This window comes from Anabrus simplex, chromosome 2, assembly GCF_040414725.1.
Source record: "Anabrus simplex isolate iqAnaSimp1 chromosome 2, ASM4041472v1, whole genome shotgun sequence".
Lineage (NCBI taxonomy): Eukaryota > Metazoa > Arthropoda > Insecta > Orthoptera > Tettigoniidae > Anabrus > Anabrus simplex.
In genome coordinates, this window is record NC_090266.1 from 378,290,170 (window position 1) to 378,306,487 (window position 16,318).

General features: G+C 39.1%; 1 protein-coding gene across 1 annotated transcript in view; it reads left to right on the forward strand.

Annotated features, from left to right (window-relative positions):
• The window catches only part of Bruce (BIR repeat containing ubiquitin-conjugating enzyme), a 1,406,664-nt gene that overhangs the window by 490,108 nt on the left and 900,238 nt on the right, over positions 1–16,318 (forward strand). Inside the window, exons 26-27 of the mRNA XM_068225988.1 lie at positions 1,441–1,710; positions 6,418–6,627. Of these exons, the coding sequence (XP_068082089.1) occupies positions 1,441–1,710; positions 6,418–6,627 (480 nt within the window). The remainder of the gene's footprint in view (positions 1–1,440; positions 1,711–6,417; positions 6,628–16,318) is intronic.

Genomic DNA, 16,318 nt, shown 5'->3' on the forward strand with positions numbered 1-16,318 from the left:
ACTGTTTCTGCCCCACGGAATGTAGAAGTCATTGTGACATCTTTCTTATCACGCCACTTTAGAACGGAAAACTAGCCGGAATGCTGGAATCCCCCTTCTTTGGTTTTGTGTTGATCACATCTTTCGGAATGTCCTCTCTGCTGAGGTTGACGCAAGTGTGATAACAGGTATAACTTGAAAACAGTATTCTCTGACCCATAGGTAACTAATACAGATATCGAGCTTGAATTATTATGGTTATTATTATTATTATTATTATTATTATTATTATTATTATTATTATTAATTTAGGTTATTATTATTATTATTATTATTATTATTATTATTATTATTATTATTATTATTATTATTATTATTATTATCACTTGTATGTATAGCTATGAAGTGTACATCCATTTAGTATTAGTGTTCTTACTATTTACGTAGTTGAATGATCGTATTATGTATGAGGTTATGTCATGAAAGTATTAGTGATATTATTATTTACGTAGTGAAATGATCGTATTATGTGTGAGGTTATAAAACATGTGTTGTACATAGACATTGATATCAGTTCCGTTGTTGGAAATACCTGCAAATTAATTTATTCTTACCTGTAAAATTTGTAATCCATAATTGTGAAAAACCCTGTAACTTCCAGAATGGTAATAAGGCACTAGAACCTTTGAGAATATTCTATACATTGTAATCTATGTGGTACGCAGTTTAGAATATTCAAGAAGGTAGTTTTTTTTTTTTTGGTAAAGTATCTTTCTGGAAGACTGGTCAGCATATATATATATATATATATATATATATATATAAGAGACGATCTTGACAGTTACTGTGAGTTACTGAAGTTGTGGTTTGGAAGTTATCGGAAGAGATTTATTGTTTAGTAGCACTTGGCTGACATGCCGAGCCAGGCAGTCCCCATGTTGAATTGATCGGTAGTCATGTGTTTTGTCTGTGTTGCAAAGTGTAACCTCTGTGGTATTCAGTGTTAGTTGTCAACTGTTTAAAGATGGCGACTTTGTTGATATCCTACAAGTGAAGTGTTTTTCTTTTTGGGATACGGTGATTAAGGTTATGTGTGTATTAATTTATGAATATGTAAATAAAAGTATTGTACCAACTGACAGCATCTCATTTGCGTCCTTGTGGCTACGTTAACTGTTGACCGTGGACAGGAATCTATTGAATCTGTTGGACTTGAAAATGAAGAATCAGAGGACTGTGGTGATGCTTAAACAGTTAACTTTCTTCATTCAAGACCAGTTGGGAAAACTCGAGAAGAATATCGGGGCCCTGTTCAAGACCTGGGTGATGTCAGAAGAGGGAACCGAATACCCGGTTGCTGGACTTCGTGAGCAGGGTATGGAAGCGTGACGCAGCGCGCAGCCATGTTCGACCTGCGAGGGAGTTGTGGGAGAATTCGGCGGGTGCGGGAGTGTCCATCAGCCAGGAGCCAATTGCCGAGTCTGGCTGCGGGAGGGGGCGCAGCGCGTCGATGGAGCGTCGCATGTGTTCAACGCCGAGACCAAGCAACCCGACGACATGACAGTAAATGTGCCGCATCAGCATGAAACGAAGAGCAAGGCTCTCAACAGCCACAGTAAGCTCCACGGCACCGTGAACTGTCCAGAAAGGATGTTCAGCGTGGAGCAGAACCGTGCGGAGGCCCAGATGATGTCCCAGGAGATGGAGGCAGCGATGGCAAGGACGCAGCCAGTGGGACTCCTTCTATGAGACGAAGAATCAATGAGTTCGAAACCGACAACCACCAAACCAGGGTGCCATCTGTCAGAACACCAAGGTACGAACGAGAGGAAAGCCAGCCCGAGCTTTGAATGCCGCGCGAGGACCTGTGGATCACCATCACCAGAAACGGACACCGTCGACCGGTCCCAGCGCACCCACCATTGGAAGATGGTGCTACCCGAGAGAACCGCCGGGCTGCGAACTGTGGACTTCGACAGTGCCAACAGTTACTGTGAGTTACTGAATTTGTGGTTTGGATGTTATTGGAAGAGTTATTGTTTAGTAGCACGTGGCTGACATATTGTTTAGTAGCACGTGGCTGACATGCCGAGCCAGGTAGTCTCCATGTTGAATAGGTCTGTAGTCATCTGTTTTATCTGTGTTGCAAAGTGCAACCTTTGTGGTATTCAGTGTCAGTTGTCAACTGTTTAAAGATGGTGGCTCTGTTGATATCTTACAAGTGAAGTGTTTTTGTTTTGTGATACGGTGATTAAGGTTATGTGTGTATTAATTTGTGAATATGTAAATTAAAGTAATGTACCAATTGACAGCATCTCATGTGTGTCTTTGTGGCTACTTTAAGGTGCAAAGTTCCTACACAGACATTTTTCAATGATTTTAACTTATGAGCCAAAGCAGGTGAATTATAATAATTATCCATCCACAACGTGTATCCTTCATTGAGAACGGTATACACACTAGCATGTGTCTGGCTCGTGAGCGGTTAGGCTTCCTCCGCTTCAATATTTCATACTAGAAAAACAAATTCAAGGACATAACGGGAAGTTTGAACTGCTCTGTCTAAAAAGTCCAGTCCAACAACAGTAAAGCACGACTTCATCTGCCCTGATAGCAATAATACACCGAGCTCGATAGCTGCAGTCGCTTAAGTGCGGCCAGTATCCAGTATTCAGGAGATAGTGGGTTGGTTCCTTCCCAGTCCTAGCCCTTTCCTGTCCCATCGTCGCCATAAGACATATCTGTGTCGGTGCAACGTAAAGCCAATAGGGGGAAAAAAAAAAGCAATAATACACAACTAAATCCTTATGTGTTTCATAATTTAATAATAAATCAGTGCTTCCTAGAAAGGATTTTAACATCAACAAAATTTGATTGTTAATGGGCCTACGCTTAATTTGCAACAACAATTCAAATAGTGATTCAAATAGTGACAAGAATCAGTTTGTCTGTGGCCAATGTGGCTTGGTCCACAACATTTAACCGCACACAAACTACCTTGGTCACGGATCCCTCCTGTTGGCAGTAACTGTCAAGATCGTCTCTTTATATATATATGCTGGCTAGTCTTCCAGAAAGATACGTTAAAAAAAAAAAACAACACCTTCTTGAATATTCTAAACTGTGTACCACATACAATTGTAGGGGAAGATTTTGTTTCCGGAGTAGTTGTTCTTTTTGGAAATCATTTCTTGTTCTCTTTGTCCTCGGATTGTTTCTGTATTTCACCTTTCTTTCTTTGTGGACTTTTTTTTTTTTTAGCTGTCCCTTTTCAAAATTATATTGCTTACCAAATGCTGGTCTCCACCACTCCGTTCCGACGTAGCCACCCCGTGAGTGCATAGGCATTTTGTTTTCTCGTTCTTTTTTTTAATTATTTATTTTTGCCTCATGGAATTTATTTTTTTAAAGATGACACCATTTCATTGTTCATTATTTATATAATTGTATGCCACATACATCTCTTTATATTGTTTAATATTATATTGTACCTTTAATGTTTTTATAACCTGTCGTTTTTGAACTCCTCCCTTTCATCTTGCATTTATTTCCCTTTTCTTGGCCCCCCCCCACCCTTTTTTTCTCTTTACCTATTTCCCCCTCCTTTCTCCTCATCTTTCCTTCTTCGTTAGTGTACACCGTCTCTCGCCAGTCTGCTTTCTTCTTCTGGTCGACAATCATCGCTCTTCCAAGTTGGTGACCCTTGTGAAGATCGACATGCCATCGTCTCTGCACCTTCATCGACACTTCGCTTTTCACCAGCACAAGGGAATATGTTGCGATCTCTCTTCTACATACTACTGTCTTACTCCTACCTTCTGCCGCCACATTCCTCTTCAACCACCCTGCTGCGACCTTTTACTAACTACTGCTATGCTCGCCCTCTGTCAACTACTCTGCTGGACATGTGACTGTGACGTCATCACTCTGAAGACACTGGGGCCTTCTCCTCCTATGCCGTGCGTGCCTGTGCTACACCTATGGGCATGTGATCGTGACGTCATTTCTAGAACATGCTGGCTTTCTCTTACCTTATACATCTAGACTTTTCCATCGTGTTTTATATTCTCTGGCTCCACCTCTTACAAATGAGTCTGTCTTTGCAACGGAGTGTTGGGGCACCGAACATCTGTGCCGTCTTATGTATGGTCTCTGCATCTTCATTGACGCTTTGCTTTTCACCGGCACGAGGAAATATGTTGCGATCTCTCTTCTACATACTACTGTCTTACTCCTACCTTCTGCCGCCACATTTCTCTTCAACCACCCTGCTGCGACCTTTTACTAACTACTGCTATGCTCGCCCTCTGTCAACTACTCTGCTGGACATGTGACTGTGACGTCATCACTCTGAAGACACTGGGGCCTTCTCCTCCTATGCCGTGCGTGCCTGTGCTACACCTATGGGCATGTGATCGTGACGTCATTTCTAGAACATGCTGGCTTTCTCTTACCTTATACATCTAGACTTTTCCATCGTGCTTTATATTCTCGGGCTCCACCTCTTACAAATGAGTCTGTCTTTGCAAAGGAGTGGTGGGGCACTGAACATCTGTGCTGTCTTATGTATGGTCATTACCTTCTTGGCCTAAAACCTGCTGACAGCTTGGTGAGCAAGACCTATGAATATGTTATTTGGCTTAAGATTTTTCATTGAGCTATCTGGCCTCTTATGTACTTTGTTCTTGCCAGCATATACCGGCGTGAAAAGTTAAATGTGCAGGCTTCATTCTTTTTTAATGGAGCATACTGTGGACAGTGAGAACTTTCATCTGGATCACTTACATGGCCTGCTTGTGATGTCTGTTGCTAGCTCTGCACTTGTGAAAGTTCTTTAGTAATTTGCTACCCAGCGAAGATAATATTTTCTCTAGTTTTGATCCTTATTTCCTTTCCCTCCCCCTTTCTTGCATTTTTCTTGATCTTTACGCTGCTTTCTTCGATTGGGTTTCTTTCATTATTAACTATACATTGTTGCAATTGTACCTGTTTCTCACCATTTGTTATTCTATTCTCGATGTACTTCAAATTCTTGATAATGTAAATGTGGCATATTTTTCTCGCCTTCCGAGCTTTCTTTTTTTCTATATCTTATTGTTAGGCAAATTCTTATCTGGTGTTTCCTGAGTGATGTTTATATATTCACTTATTGATTATTAAATATATTTATTTACATTGTTAATATTTGGTTCTCTCTTGTCCTTTGCCCTTCCCGGGGGGGGGGGGCTACTATCTTTTCACTGCGCGTTTGGTTATTACCGTACTTATTTCATCCATACGCTGCTTTTCTATGTCTAACTCATCATCAATGTCTACTATACCTTAAATAATTTATAACAGCAGATTGATATCTAATAGTACCTTCTGGCTCAGTGAGGAAAGAAATGGGAAACTACTACTACAGATCACTAGTACTTCTGATTGGTTGGACCTGGGGAATATCTATGAAATGACTGAATGACTGGCAGGCTGACCGACCGACTGACTGAATGGTATAACTTTTCGGAATACAGCATGCCTACAGGCTGGTGGCTCAAGGTGCAACATGTATTTTCTTCTGTATATCTTCTTTTATTACACTCTCTTTCCTTGTATTGAGTAATACTCCATATCAATAAGAACTAAAACAAAGATACACAATATTATGGCCAAAATTGGAAACATTGTAGTTTTTTCACAAAGCTGTATGCTGCTGTGTGGTCATGGATTATGTTTGTTACAATATACAGATGAACTTCCGAAGAATTTTCAAGTGTCAGATTCACATAACAATTACTTGGAATTCAATTAATATATTACATCATTACAAATGCAGTTATTAATCTCTTTTTTCCCTGCTTTCAAATATGTTATAGATAATAGGAGGGTTACATTTAAAAATACTGGAGTTTGTACTAAAAATTATGCTTTCATACACTTTTTAATTAATTGTATCCACTAATTTCATAGCCCTCTCATAACATTTTCTCTGTGAAAGTTGTTTCTGAAAATTCCTTGCTGTTAAAGAAATATTGCCGGTGGTAATGGTAGGCGACTCAACCTGTGCATCCTGTAGTAAAGATGGTCCAGCATGAGTGTTGATGCCTGCCCTCCTGGTGTAGCTGGGAAGCAGAAACAAGCTCAAGGAGGCTGTGAAGAAATGTATGTAGAAGAACTGGGATTGATGAGGAGAGAGCCCATCTGTTTGAAGATGTCACAATAGGGAGATGGCAGATTTTCCTTGTTCTTTTGTGTCTTCATGTTTGTCCTTGTTTCCTCTTTCTATTGCTCACTCTTCACACACTGACCTGTCATCATATTTATCCTGTTATGTGCTCGTATTCATGTTCCCTACCCTATATAATTTGATTTATGACTTGTTCGTTCCTTTCCATTAATAATGTAGTGTAGTTGTGTATACTTCATTGTTAGATAAATTCTTTTTTTCTGTTCATCTAGGAATGTAGTGGATTTCAACGTAAGCTTAACTTGATCCATAATATTGTTCGAAGATTGGAAACTGCTCATAGGAAGGAACCATTCCTTCCGGATGTTCAAAATATCCAGACGTCACTGGCACAAGCTAGTACAGATAAACTAAGAGTTCTTACCAATTGTCTTCTTGACATACTGTTGCATATTGCCTATGAATTAGGCCCTGTGCAAATGGTGAGTAGCTTCTCTTTTGGTAAGTAATCAAGGGTTTTCTCCCCTAAGATGTCGAGAGGTACTGCTGGTCGAATGTATCTGAATGTTAATTTTACTACTCAAACAAGTTTACAGCATCTTTCAGAAGACTTCATAAATTTTTATGTAGCTGACACTTTCCCTTTTATAAATTCTCATGGTCATCATTTACAGTGGTGGAAGGATTTATCATAGATACCCTTGCTGCAGTAGCTTAAGCTGGGTCCTCTGAGAGATGTTTCTCTTCCTTAATATTCAGCTTTATATGAAGGAAATGGATAGTAGTACAGGAGGTGAAATAATTTAAGTCAAAACTGTCTTTTCTCCTAATAATGTATTGAATCTCTACTTTGAATGTGCCACTTTTGAGTAACAGTTGTACAATGCCAAACGTCCAGTATCATGTAGTTAGGAAAGCATTTTTGTAGTGGTCGTATAATGCATGTGACTTGAATTATGTGTGTTTATTGAGAATCTTGGTGCTTTGTTATATATACACAGCTGAATCACATTATTATGACCACCTTCTAGTATCCAGAGTAACCAGCCTTTGCAGCACAGACAGCAGCTAGACATGCTGATATTGACACAGTCAGGAGCTATAGGTCTCCACTGGTGTCTGGATTCATGCTGTATGCAGTAGATCTTACAACTGGTCAAGGGTATTTGATGGAGGAGACGGACGACAAACACAACAATCGAAGTGGTCCCACAGACGTTCAGTTGGATTGAGATCTTGGCGGCTTGCTCTTCTAGCCATGTGCAGATTCTTCTAGCTATATAGCAAAGCGCATTATCATGCTGGAAGATCATATCCTCCCACGGAATGACCATCATCATGTATGTATAGATGTGATAGCCGAGAATGGATTTATAACAAAACGCGATCATAGAGTACCTACCACACGAATGACGGGACCTAGAGAATACTTGGAGAACATTCCCAGACCATAGCATTGCCCTCATTTCCTTGTGTTTGTCCAGCAGGGTGTTGCTTCCCTGATGTTTCTTAACAGACACACTGACATCTGTCCAGTGTATGCAGCTGAAAACGTGACTTGTCAGAGATGGCTTCCCGTCACCAATCAGCGGCAGTCCAGTTACCATACTGTCAAGCAAATTCCAGTAGTTTTCTTTGGTGCACCTGTGTTAGCACAGGGGCAGTCACCTTCTGTCTACTCCAAAGCCCCATTCTCAGAAGGGTTTGTTCATTTTTTGCAATAGGAACGTGTCCTGAACTTTATTTTAAAGTGTCATTTGATAAAATCTGATGATCAATCAATGAATATTCAAGGTAAACTTAAATATTATAATTAATTGGTCCGCCTATTCAATACAATATATGATTTATTATATCTAGTACATGTTTTGTCCCCTAAGGGACATCATCAGCTAATAATAAATTAACATTAATATATCAGAAATAAATATTATTAAAATTGGAAAGAGATATTAAAATTTTTGACATTTAAAATAAGATCTTCGAAATTTTGTTAAAATTGTAAGTCATAAGACAGATAAAACAGTTAAATTCTCTATATTTCTCTTGTTGATATTTTTGGAAAACACCAGTTTTGCTTATAAAATCTTAAAATATAATTTGTTGTGAATAGTACACTTGATTTGTATCTCTTGGTGAAAGATTTGTTGAAACTTAATAAGCATTCCTTAGATGGTATAATAAAATTTAAATGCTTCAGAATTTAAAGTCAGATCGGGGCCGTGATAGTAAAGTTCTGTGTGGTAATGGATATAATTTTATCTGAAATAAAATGAAAAAATAAAAAATAATATAAGTGTAAGTAACATGAAATGGAAGATGAAATAAATATAACATAATGTTATAAAATTGTATTACTTACTCCTTCTTCGCACATCGGGGCCAATAATAAGTTACATGGGACAAACAGGTAGGAACTTCATCATAAGATATCAGGAACACACTAGAGCCAAGAAATACAACAGATACTCGGCCATGAGCGAACACATGACCGACTCCAATCACACGTTTACAAACATAGATAATGACCTTAAAATACTGAAAACCGTAAATAAAGGCCATTTATTAAACATATATGAAGAAATCTACATTTATCTGGACCAGAGAAACAATCCAACAAATAATATCAGTGAGCTTTCTGAGAAGTATAACATTTTATATGAACTATTAAAAGCGAAAGTTAGGAAAAACGTCAGACTCAAACACGTCACACGCTCGGTGACACTCAGGTTGTTCACCTTAGGACACACTCTTCTACTTCCCCTCCACACTCCCCGCTCAGTGTAGCAACTACCAGTACTTGTTTTAAAGCAGATGCACACTTACCTCGGTAGAAGTGAGTCCTTCTTCGCACATCGGGGCCAATAATGAGTAAGTAATACGATTTTAGTACATTATGTTATATTTATTTCATCTTCCATTTCACGTTACTTACACTTATATTAATTTTTATTTTTTAATTTTATTTCAGATAAAATTATATCCATTACCACACAGAACTTTACCATTACGGCCCCGATCTGACTTTAAATTCTGAAGCATTTAAATTTTATTATACCATCTAAGGAATGCTTATCAAGTTTCAACAAATCTTTCACCAAGAGATAAAAATCAAGTGTGCTATTTACAACAAATGATATTTTAAGATTTTTTAAGCAAAACTGGTATTTTCCAAAAATATCAACAAGAGAAATATGGACAATTTAACTGTTTTATCTGTCTTATGACTTACAATTTTAACAAAATTTTGAAGATCTTATTTTAAATGTCAAAAATTTTAATGTGTCTTTCCAATTTTAATAATATTTATTTCTGATATATTAATGTTAATTTATTATTAGCTGATGATGTCCCTTAGGGAACGAAACATGTACTAGATATAATAAATTATATATTGTATTGATTAGGCGGACCAATTAATTATAATATTTAAGTTTATCTTGAATATTCATTGATTGATTATAGTCAATACGGGATTAGTATTACTTGAAATGAAGCTGTTAAAGCTTATCACTTGTAAAATCTGACGATGTTCTTAAACATGCCATTCTGTGTTTAGTAGTGTGTGTGTGTGTGTGTGTGCGCGTGTGCGTGTGTGTGTGCGTGTGTGTGAGGGGGTGGGGTTGCATGTATATTTTTGTGGTATACGTGTTATAATTAGTGTATGACAGATTGAAAAATTTAAGTTATGTTGAGGTCACACGTCTATACAGTGCATACCGATGATGATGATGATGCTTGTTCAAAGGGGCCTAACATCTAGGTCATTGGCCTACAGTGCATACCATATGTGAAAAAATGTTGAAAATATGTTTCCAATTTGAGTAATGTTCGGAGGTTCCCATAATCAAAGTTGTGGTATTTTCCAATGGTGTCAATATCTGCTAAGATAACGGTACTACCTGTGTGTTACAGATGGATGTTCATGGTTTACTGCATATATATTTCTCCTGTTGTTTAAGTGAATCTACACTCTTTTCCACACCAAGTATTAGAATAGTGGATTTATCAAATTTAGGGGTAATTCTGTTCAAATCTGATGAACACTTCTTGATGAAATTAACACGTTCAGTACCTGCTTCTGAGCGGGACACTTGAATGCCTGGACCAGCCATTTTCATGCCCGGCCCTCTTAACGTACATCACTTAATAAAATGTACCATTACTCCTGAACTATAAATGTTAGAAACATGATACTTTGTGGTTACCTCTAGTAAATATTTAGGGTTGATATCTGGTGTCACAGGTTCCAAAATACGTCTAATTTTATACAGCCTATCTGTACTTTTGGCATAATGCTTACTGTCACTGAAGTGAGGAAATAAAAGAATATGTAGGAAGTGTATTCGGGACTTGTTTTATAAAATATCGGAGTATGAAAAACAGGGTCTTCGGTCCAGTACATTTTGATATCAGGATTTTGGACTAATCGGTTCTCCACGATTGCATGATCAAATTTTTTGTGAAAGGCCGGGGCGCCGCACTCATCACTTGACTCGCGTGTAGATTGGTCTGCTCACACACATGCTGATAAAATTCGTCATTCATGAAAATACTCACGAAACTGAAAATATCCTCCTCATTTTCTATTTGAACTTTTATACCTGAATTCTCTGTAAGTGGTGGAACAGTTGAAAAATAACTAGAATGATATGTATCAGGCACTTCAATTTCCTCTATAGGCCTATCGGATTTGGAATCGGAATTTCCTCGTCACTCTCACTTTCACTATCTGGGTCTATCTCAGGAATAATTTCATCACCAGAATCATCATTGTGAACAATATCTAATTGTTTTTCTTCCGTAAGAAACCTTGTTTTATATGCCATTATACTACACTAGGTAAGAACGACACGCACTGCATTGGAATCTGGAGTACCGACTTGACAGGCGGGGAAGTGCTGATATTTTCCCACTAAAACAGCTGAGATAAACATGAGTCCACTCAACGCGAGGGTTATCTCAAAAAGGTCAACCAACTTCCTGCTACAACCAGTAACGCTGACTAAGGTGTAAGAATGCACAAATGACGAATATAAACAGCATTGCTTCGCGCGGAACATTAAAACGTCTTACACCGTCCACAGCCCGCAGCATAGGAGCAAGCTTAAACGTCTTATGCCGTCCACGGTCTGCAATGAGTTAAATGTTAGACAGACTTTTTTAACGCTCATCAGGCCGGCCAAGGCATACACTATTTATGAATCGTTAACTGCTGTCGTATAGAGTTCCTTCACCTTTGATTACTAGGTATTTTTTCTGTTGTACCCATTCCTAAACTACGTACTATTGTATGGTTTAAAACCTTTTATTATCGTACGAAGGCTGTAAATAAATTAGTAGCAATGTTGATAGAACGCTATATTTAATGAACTAACAAATACAATTAAATTTCATTCCTTCAATGTAGTCACACACAAAACGTATTACATTTTGCCAAATGTCGGGAAGCCGTTAGGGACTGTTGGCAAGGTGTTCTCTGTTGTTGACAGCGGCGGAGAGCCCTGCTACATGTAGTATAGATGCTATCGCAGGAAATTGCAGCCTCAGAGGTGTTCCTTCAACTTCGGAAACAGGTTGAAGTGACAAGGACTAATGTCTTATCGCTCTCAGATGCGATTTTATTTGATGTAAATAAATATCACATGAGAACACGTTCACTTCCTTGTGTAAACTACTTTATTGTCACTGTAAGTCACTACACAGAATTACACACAATAGCAATTGACACTACAACAGTTAATAGCAGAGTCGATTCTGACAAGTACAGATATCAACAACACTGACACGCTCACTATAGCGCCCTCTCTCTTGAACTGACTGACTCACTGACTGACAGCCAGATATATAGGCTGTTCGATCAACCATCTAGAATTATTGATTTCTGGAAGGGTTCTTACAACTCACTAAATGGAACACACTCGAAACATCGATCGACCAGCTAGTCGAATGGAGTACTCCAGTAAGGGATCCAGCTCGAACTTTCGATTACTGTTTACGAACACACATGGAAATCTCTCCAACATTCGTAATGTGTCTACATGTATCTGGATAATAAACCTTACAGTAAGTTTCCAAAACCCTTCATATGTACCAAATTATAGCAGAATACACCTAATGTATGAACATTATAGAATTTTCTACAGCTTCCAACTATAGAGATTTTGAGGTTAAAGTTATACATAATAGGTATTTGAGGTTATACAAATTTATAATACATATTTACAGGGAAACCATGTATTAGTCATATTTAACATTTAATAAAAGTTAATCTAGCATTCAATAAAACTAAAATATATTTAACATAATAATTGAATGTTTTACAAGAGTTAGTATGCCGTACCTACGGCAGGTAGCCCACCTAGAACCTGTAATGTATATCCTGTACATTCCTTACTGTAGGTCTTAAATTATGTTTAGATGTCCTTATATCTATGTCTTCATCTCTCTTATCCTCCAAGGTAGGTATCAGTGTGTGTTGATCCTCCATGAAGTCTGCTTTCTTCTGGGGCCCTGTAGAGAGTGTCGAATCCTCGGTCTCTCAGTCTTCTTGTAGGGGTCGAGGTAACGCCTTCAATTCCAACGTAAGCACCTTTGTTGGCGGTGTAGTCTTCAGGCAATACACACCATATCCCAACTTCTTATCCACCTCGAAAGGTCCGAGCCACTTTGGAGCCATCCCAGTGTGGAACTTCTGAAGCTTGTTGCTAAGGAGATGGTTTTTGACGAAGAACTAGTGTTCCAGGTCTGAACTCCCTTTCCTCCGGTGCATCGTTGTTCTCGGCTTCTCTCCTTGAACGCTCTTCGGCTTGGCGGTGCACCTGTTGAGTCTGCTACTGGTTCCGCCCATGCCCTGTATCAGGATCCTCCATTTCCTCTCTTTGTCCATGGATAAAGTCCCAGTCGCCAGTTCTCTTCATTGGACGTCCAAGGAAAAGTTCTGCAGGTGAAAAACCCACGATGCGGTTAACCCGCTGTCTGATGGCCAGAAGGGACTCATGTAGGTGCTGGTCCCATTTGGTTTGTTCTCTGTCGACCAAGTGAATCTGATGTATCTTCTTTAGCTCCTGGTTTCTCCGTTCGGTGGGATTCGCCTGCAGATCGTAGAGCGGTGTAGTCCAGTGTTCAATTCCCCTCTCCAATAGAGCTTACAACCACTGTCTCAAGGTGAACTGACTACCATTGTCTGTGAGTAGACATCAAGGATACTGATACCGACTGAAGACTTCCTTCCTTAAGAGTTGTATGATATGTCCGAATGTATCTTTAGGGACGGCGAATGCTTCCACCCATCTGGTGAATAGATCAGCCAACATAAGGATCCCCGTCTCTCCCCGAGTTGTCCTAGGGTAAGGTCCCATAAGGTCAAGGGCGAGAACCTCCCAAGGCTGATGTGGTCGGCGTCCTCTCATGCTGATTGTTTGCCTTAGTGCGAGCGCAGATTGCACAGGCTTGGATGTAGTTCTTGATGTCCTGACGGATGTGTATGCAGAAGAAACATCGACAAATTGAAGAATAGGTTTCCTCTTGACCAGAATGACCGGCTTCTGGATTATCGTGGTAATTTCCCAAAATCCTCGCATTTTGCAACCTTGGAATGAGAATGATTGAAGATGATCCAGGCAGGTAAGAAGTATACTTAAATATAGCGTCTTCGAGTCGGAAGTTCTTGTAGTACATCTTAAATTGAGCTGGGGCAGATCGACGATCAGTGCTGCGTTTGCTGATCCAGGATGCCATTCTGCTACAGGGCAAGTCCTCGGTCTGCCCCTTTCTTATTAAATCTAAATCATTCTCAATTTTTCCTCGCTGGATAGCAAGAAGCACAGGTCAGTTTTTTAGACTTCTTAGTTGGCCCAGGAATCTCTCCCTCTCTGGCAAATTCGTGGTTGATTTCTGTCCGTCCTCAGGATTTCTTGATAGCCTGTCAGCAGCTTTATTGGCTACGCCAGGAACATGACAAATTCAAAGTCTAAATTGGCAAGGATCAAGGCCCATCGCATCAGTTTGGACTAAGTTCCAGAAACTCGGTTCAATCACTGAAGTGAAGAGTTGTCTGTAAATAGTCTGAACTACCTTCCTTCCTTCCTTCCTTCCTTCCTTCCTTCCTTCCTTCCTTCCAGATATCCTCTGAACTTCACGACAGCCCATATAAGAGCTATTGCCTCCTTCTCAGCTGTACAATAGTTTCTCTCAGGAGCAGAAAGTTTCCTACTGGCATACTCATATCCTTGCCTCCTCCTCCTCCTCTCTCATGGAACAGTACAGCCCCAAGACAAATGTCACTCACATCAGTCTGCAGGCAGACCTCCCGGCTTGTATCCAGACTTGGATCGTCACAAATATATTTTTATTTCCTGGAAGGCTGTTTCTTCCCTTTGGGTCCATTATATGGTATGTTTTTGTTGAGGAGATCGGTTAGCAGAGCAACGTTTGTACCTGGCGTTTTGTACGAGACCTTTCCTCTTCCACAATGGCCCTATTCTTCTCAGTTTCTCTCCAAGCCTTTGTCCGTCAATACATGACCTACGTACACAAGTGCGTTTGATGCGAACTAACATATCATGACTTGGCAGGTAAGTCCGTGAATCCTCAACCTCTCTAAGACTCTAACTAAGTGTTCCAAATGGTCCGAAAACGCCTTGCTGTACACGGAAGATGTCGTCCAGATAGGCCTGGCAAAATTTGCCTGTGTATCTGGACAATACTTCGACCATCAGACGCATAAAGGTGGCTGGAGCATTCTTAAGACCAAAGGGCATGACTCTGAATTCATAGAGTCGTCTTGGAATGGAAGAAGCAGTCATCGGTCAAGACTCTTCTTCGACTTCTACTTGCCAGTAGCCAGAGTTTGATGCAAGTGTGATAAATGCATATAACCTGAAAACAGTATTCTCTCACCAATGGGTAACTAACGCATATATCAAGCTTGAATAATAATTATATTATTATTATTATTATTATTATTATTATTATTTATATGTACATCCATTTAGTATTAGTATTATTATTATTTACATAGTCGAATGATCGTATTGTGTGTGAGGTTATGTCATGAAATCATTAGTATTATTATTATTTACGTAGTCGAATGATCGTATTGTGTGTGAAGTTATGTCATGAATTGTGCTGTATATAGACATTTATACGAGTTCAATTAATCTAAGAACCTGTATATAATTCATTCTTACCTGTATATATAATTTCTGATCCGTAATTGTGAAACATACTGTAACTTCCAGAATGGTAATGGGCACTAGAATGATTGAGAATATTCTGTACATTATAATCTATGTATTAGGCACTCTAAAATTTTCAGGAAGATATTTTTTTGTAACATACCTTTCTGGATGCCTGCTCAGGAGGAGACGATCTTGACAGTGAGGGAGTCAGTTATTGGAAGAGTTAGTTATTGGTTGATGAGTTGTCGTTCAGTAGAGTTATGGTGTAGCAAGATTATATGTGCGTCTTTGTGGATACGTTAAGTTCAAATGCCCCCTCACTCACTTTATCAGATGTCGGAAATCCAGCATCCAATACAATCTTGTTATTTACCTGACGTAGGTCGACACAAAGTCGGTAATCACCATTTTTCTTCTTAGGTAGTACTATTGGAGAAGCCCATCCTGATACTGAAGGTTCAATCAATCCTTGGTTCTCCATTTCCTCGACTTTCTCTATTACAAATTTTTGTTTATCTGGGTTTGTTTAACTGGGGCATTATCCTTACAAACTATTTTGTGTTTTACCGTTGTGGTAAACCCAATTCTATCAGTAATGTTCTCAGGGAACTTATTCAGCAACTTACCAAGGTCTTCCTTCTCTTCCACCTTCAAGAGCCCTGTTTTCAGTTTGGCCAATATATAGGTTTCTGAAGTTTCTGACTCAAAGGCTTTATTTTCTACCCATTCCAACTTAATTCTGTTTTTATTACCAAATAATATTTCATTGGCTGTATAATATATCACTACCCCATATTTAGTTAAGATGTCATGTCCTAATATTATGTCGACCTTTACCGGTATATCTATGACTTCAGTAGAGCACTTGGCTTGAAGAAAGTACAACCCTCAGTCGTGTAATGTATGTCTTGGGTTGCCCCTTTGACTGTTGCCACCTTAGCAGGACGAACAAGTTTTAATAATTTTGCCACATTCACGTTCACGAACGAGT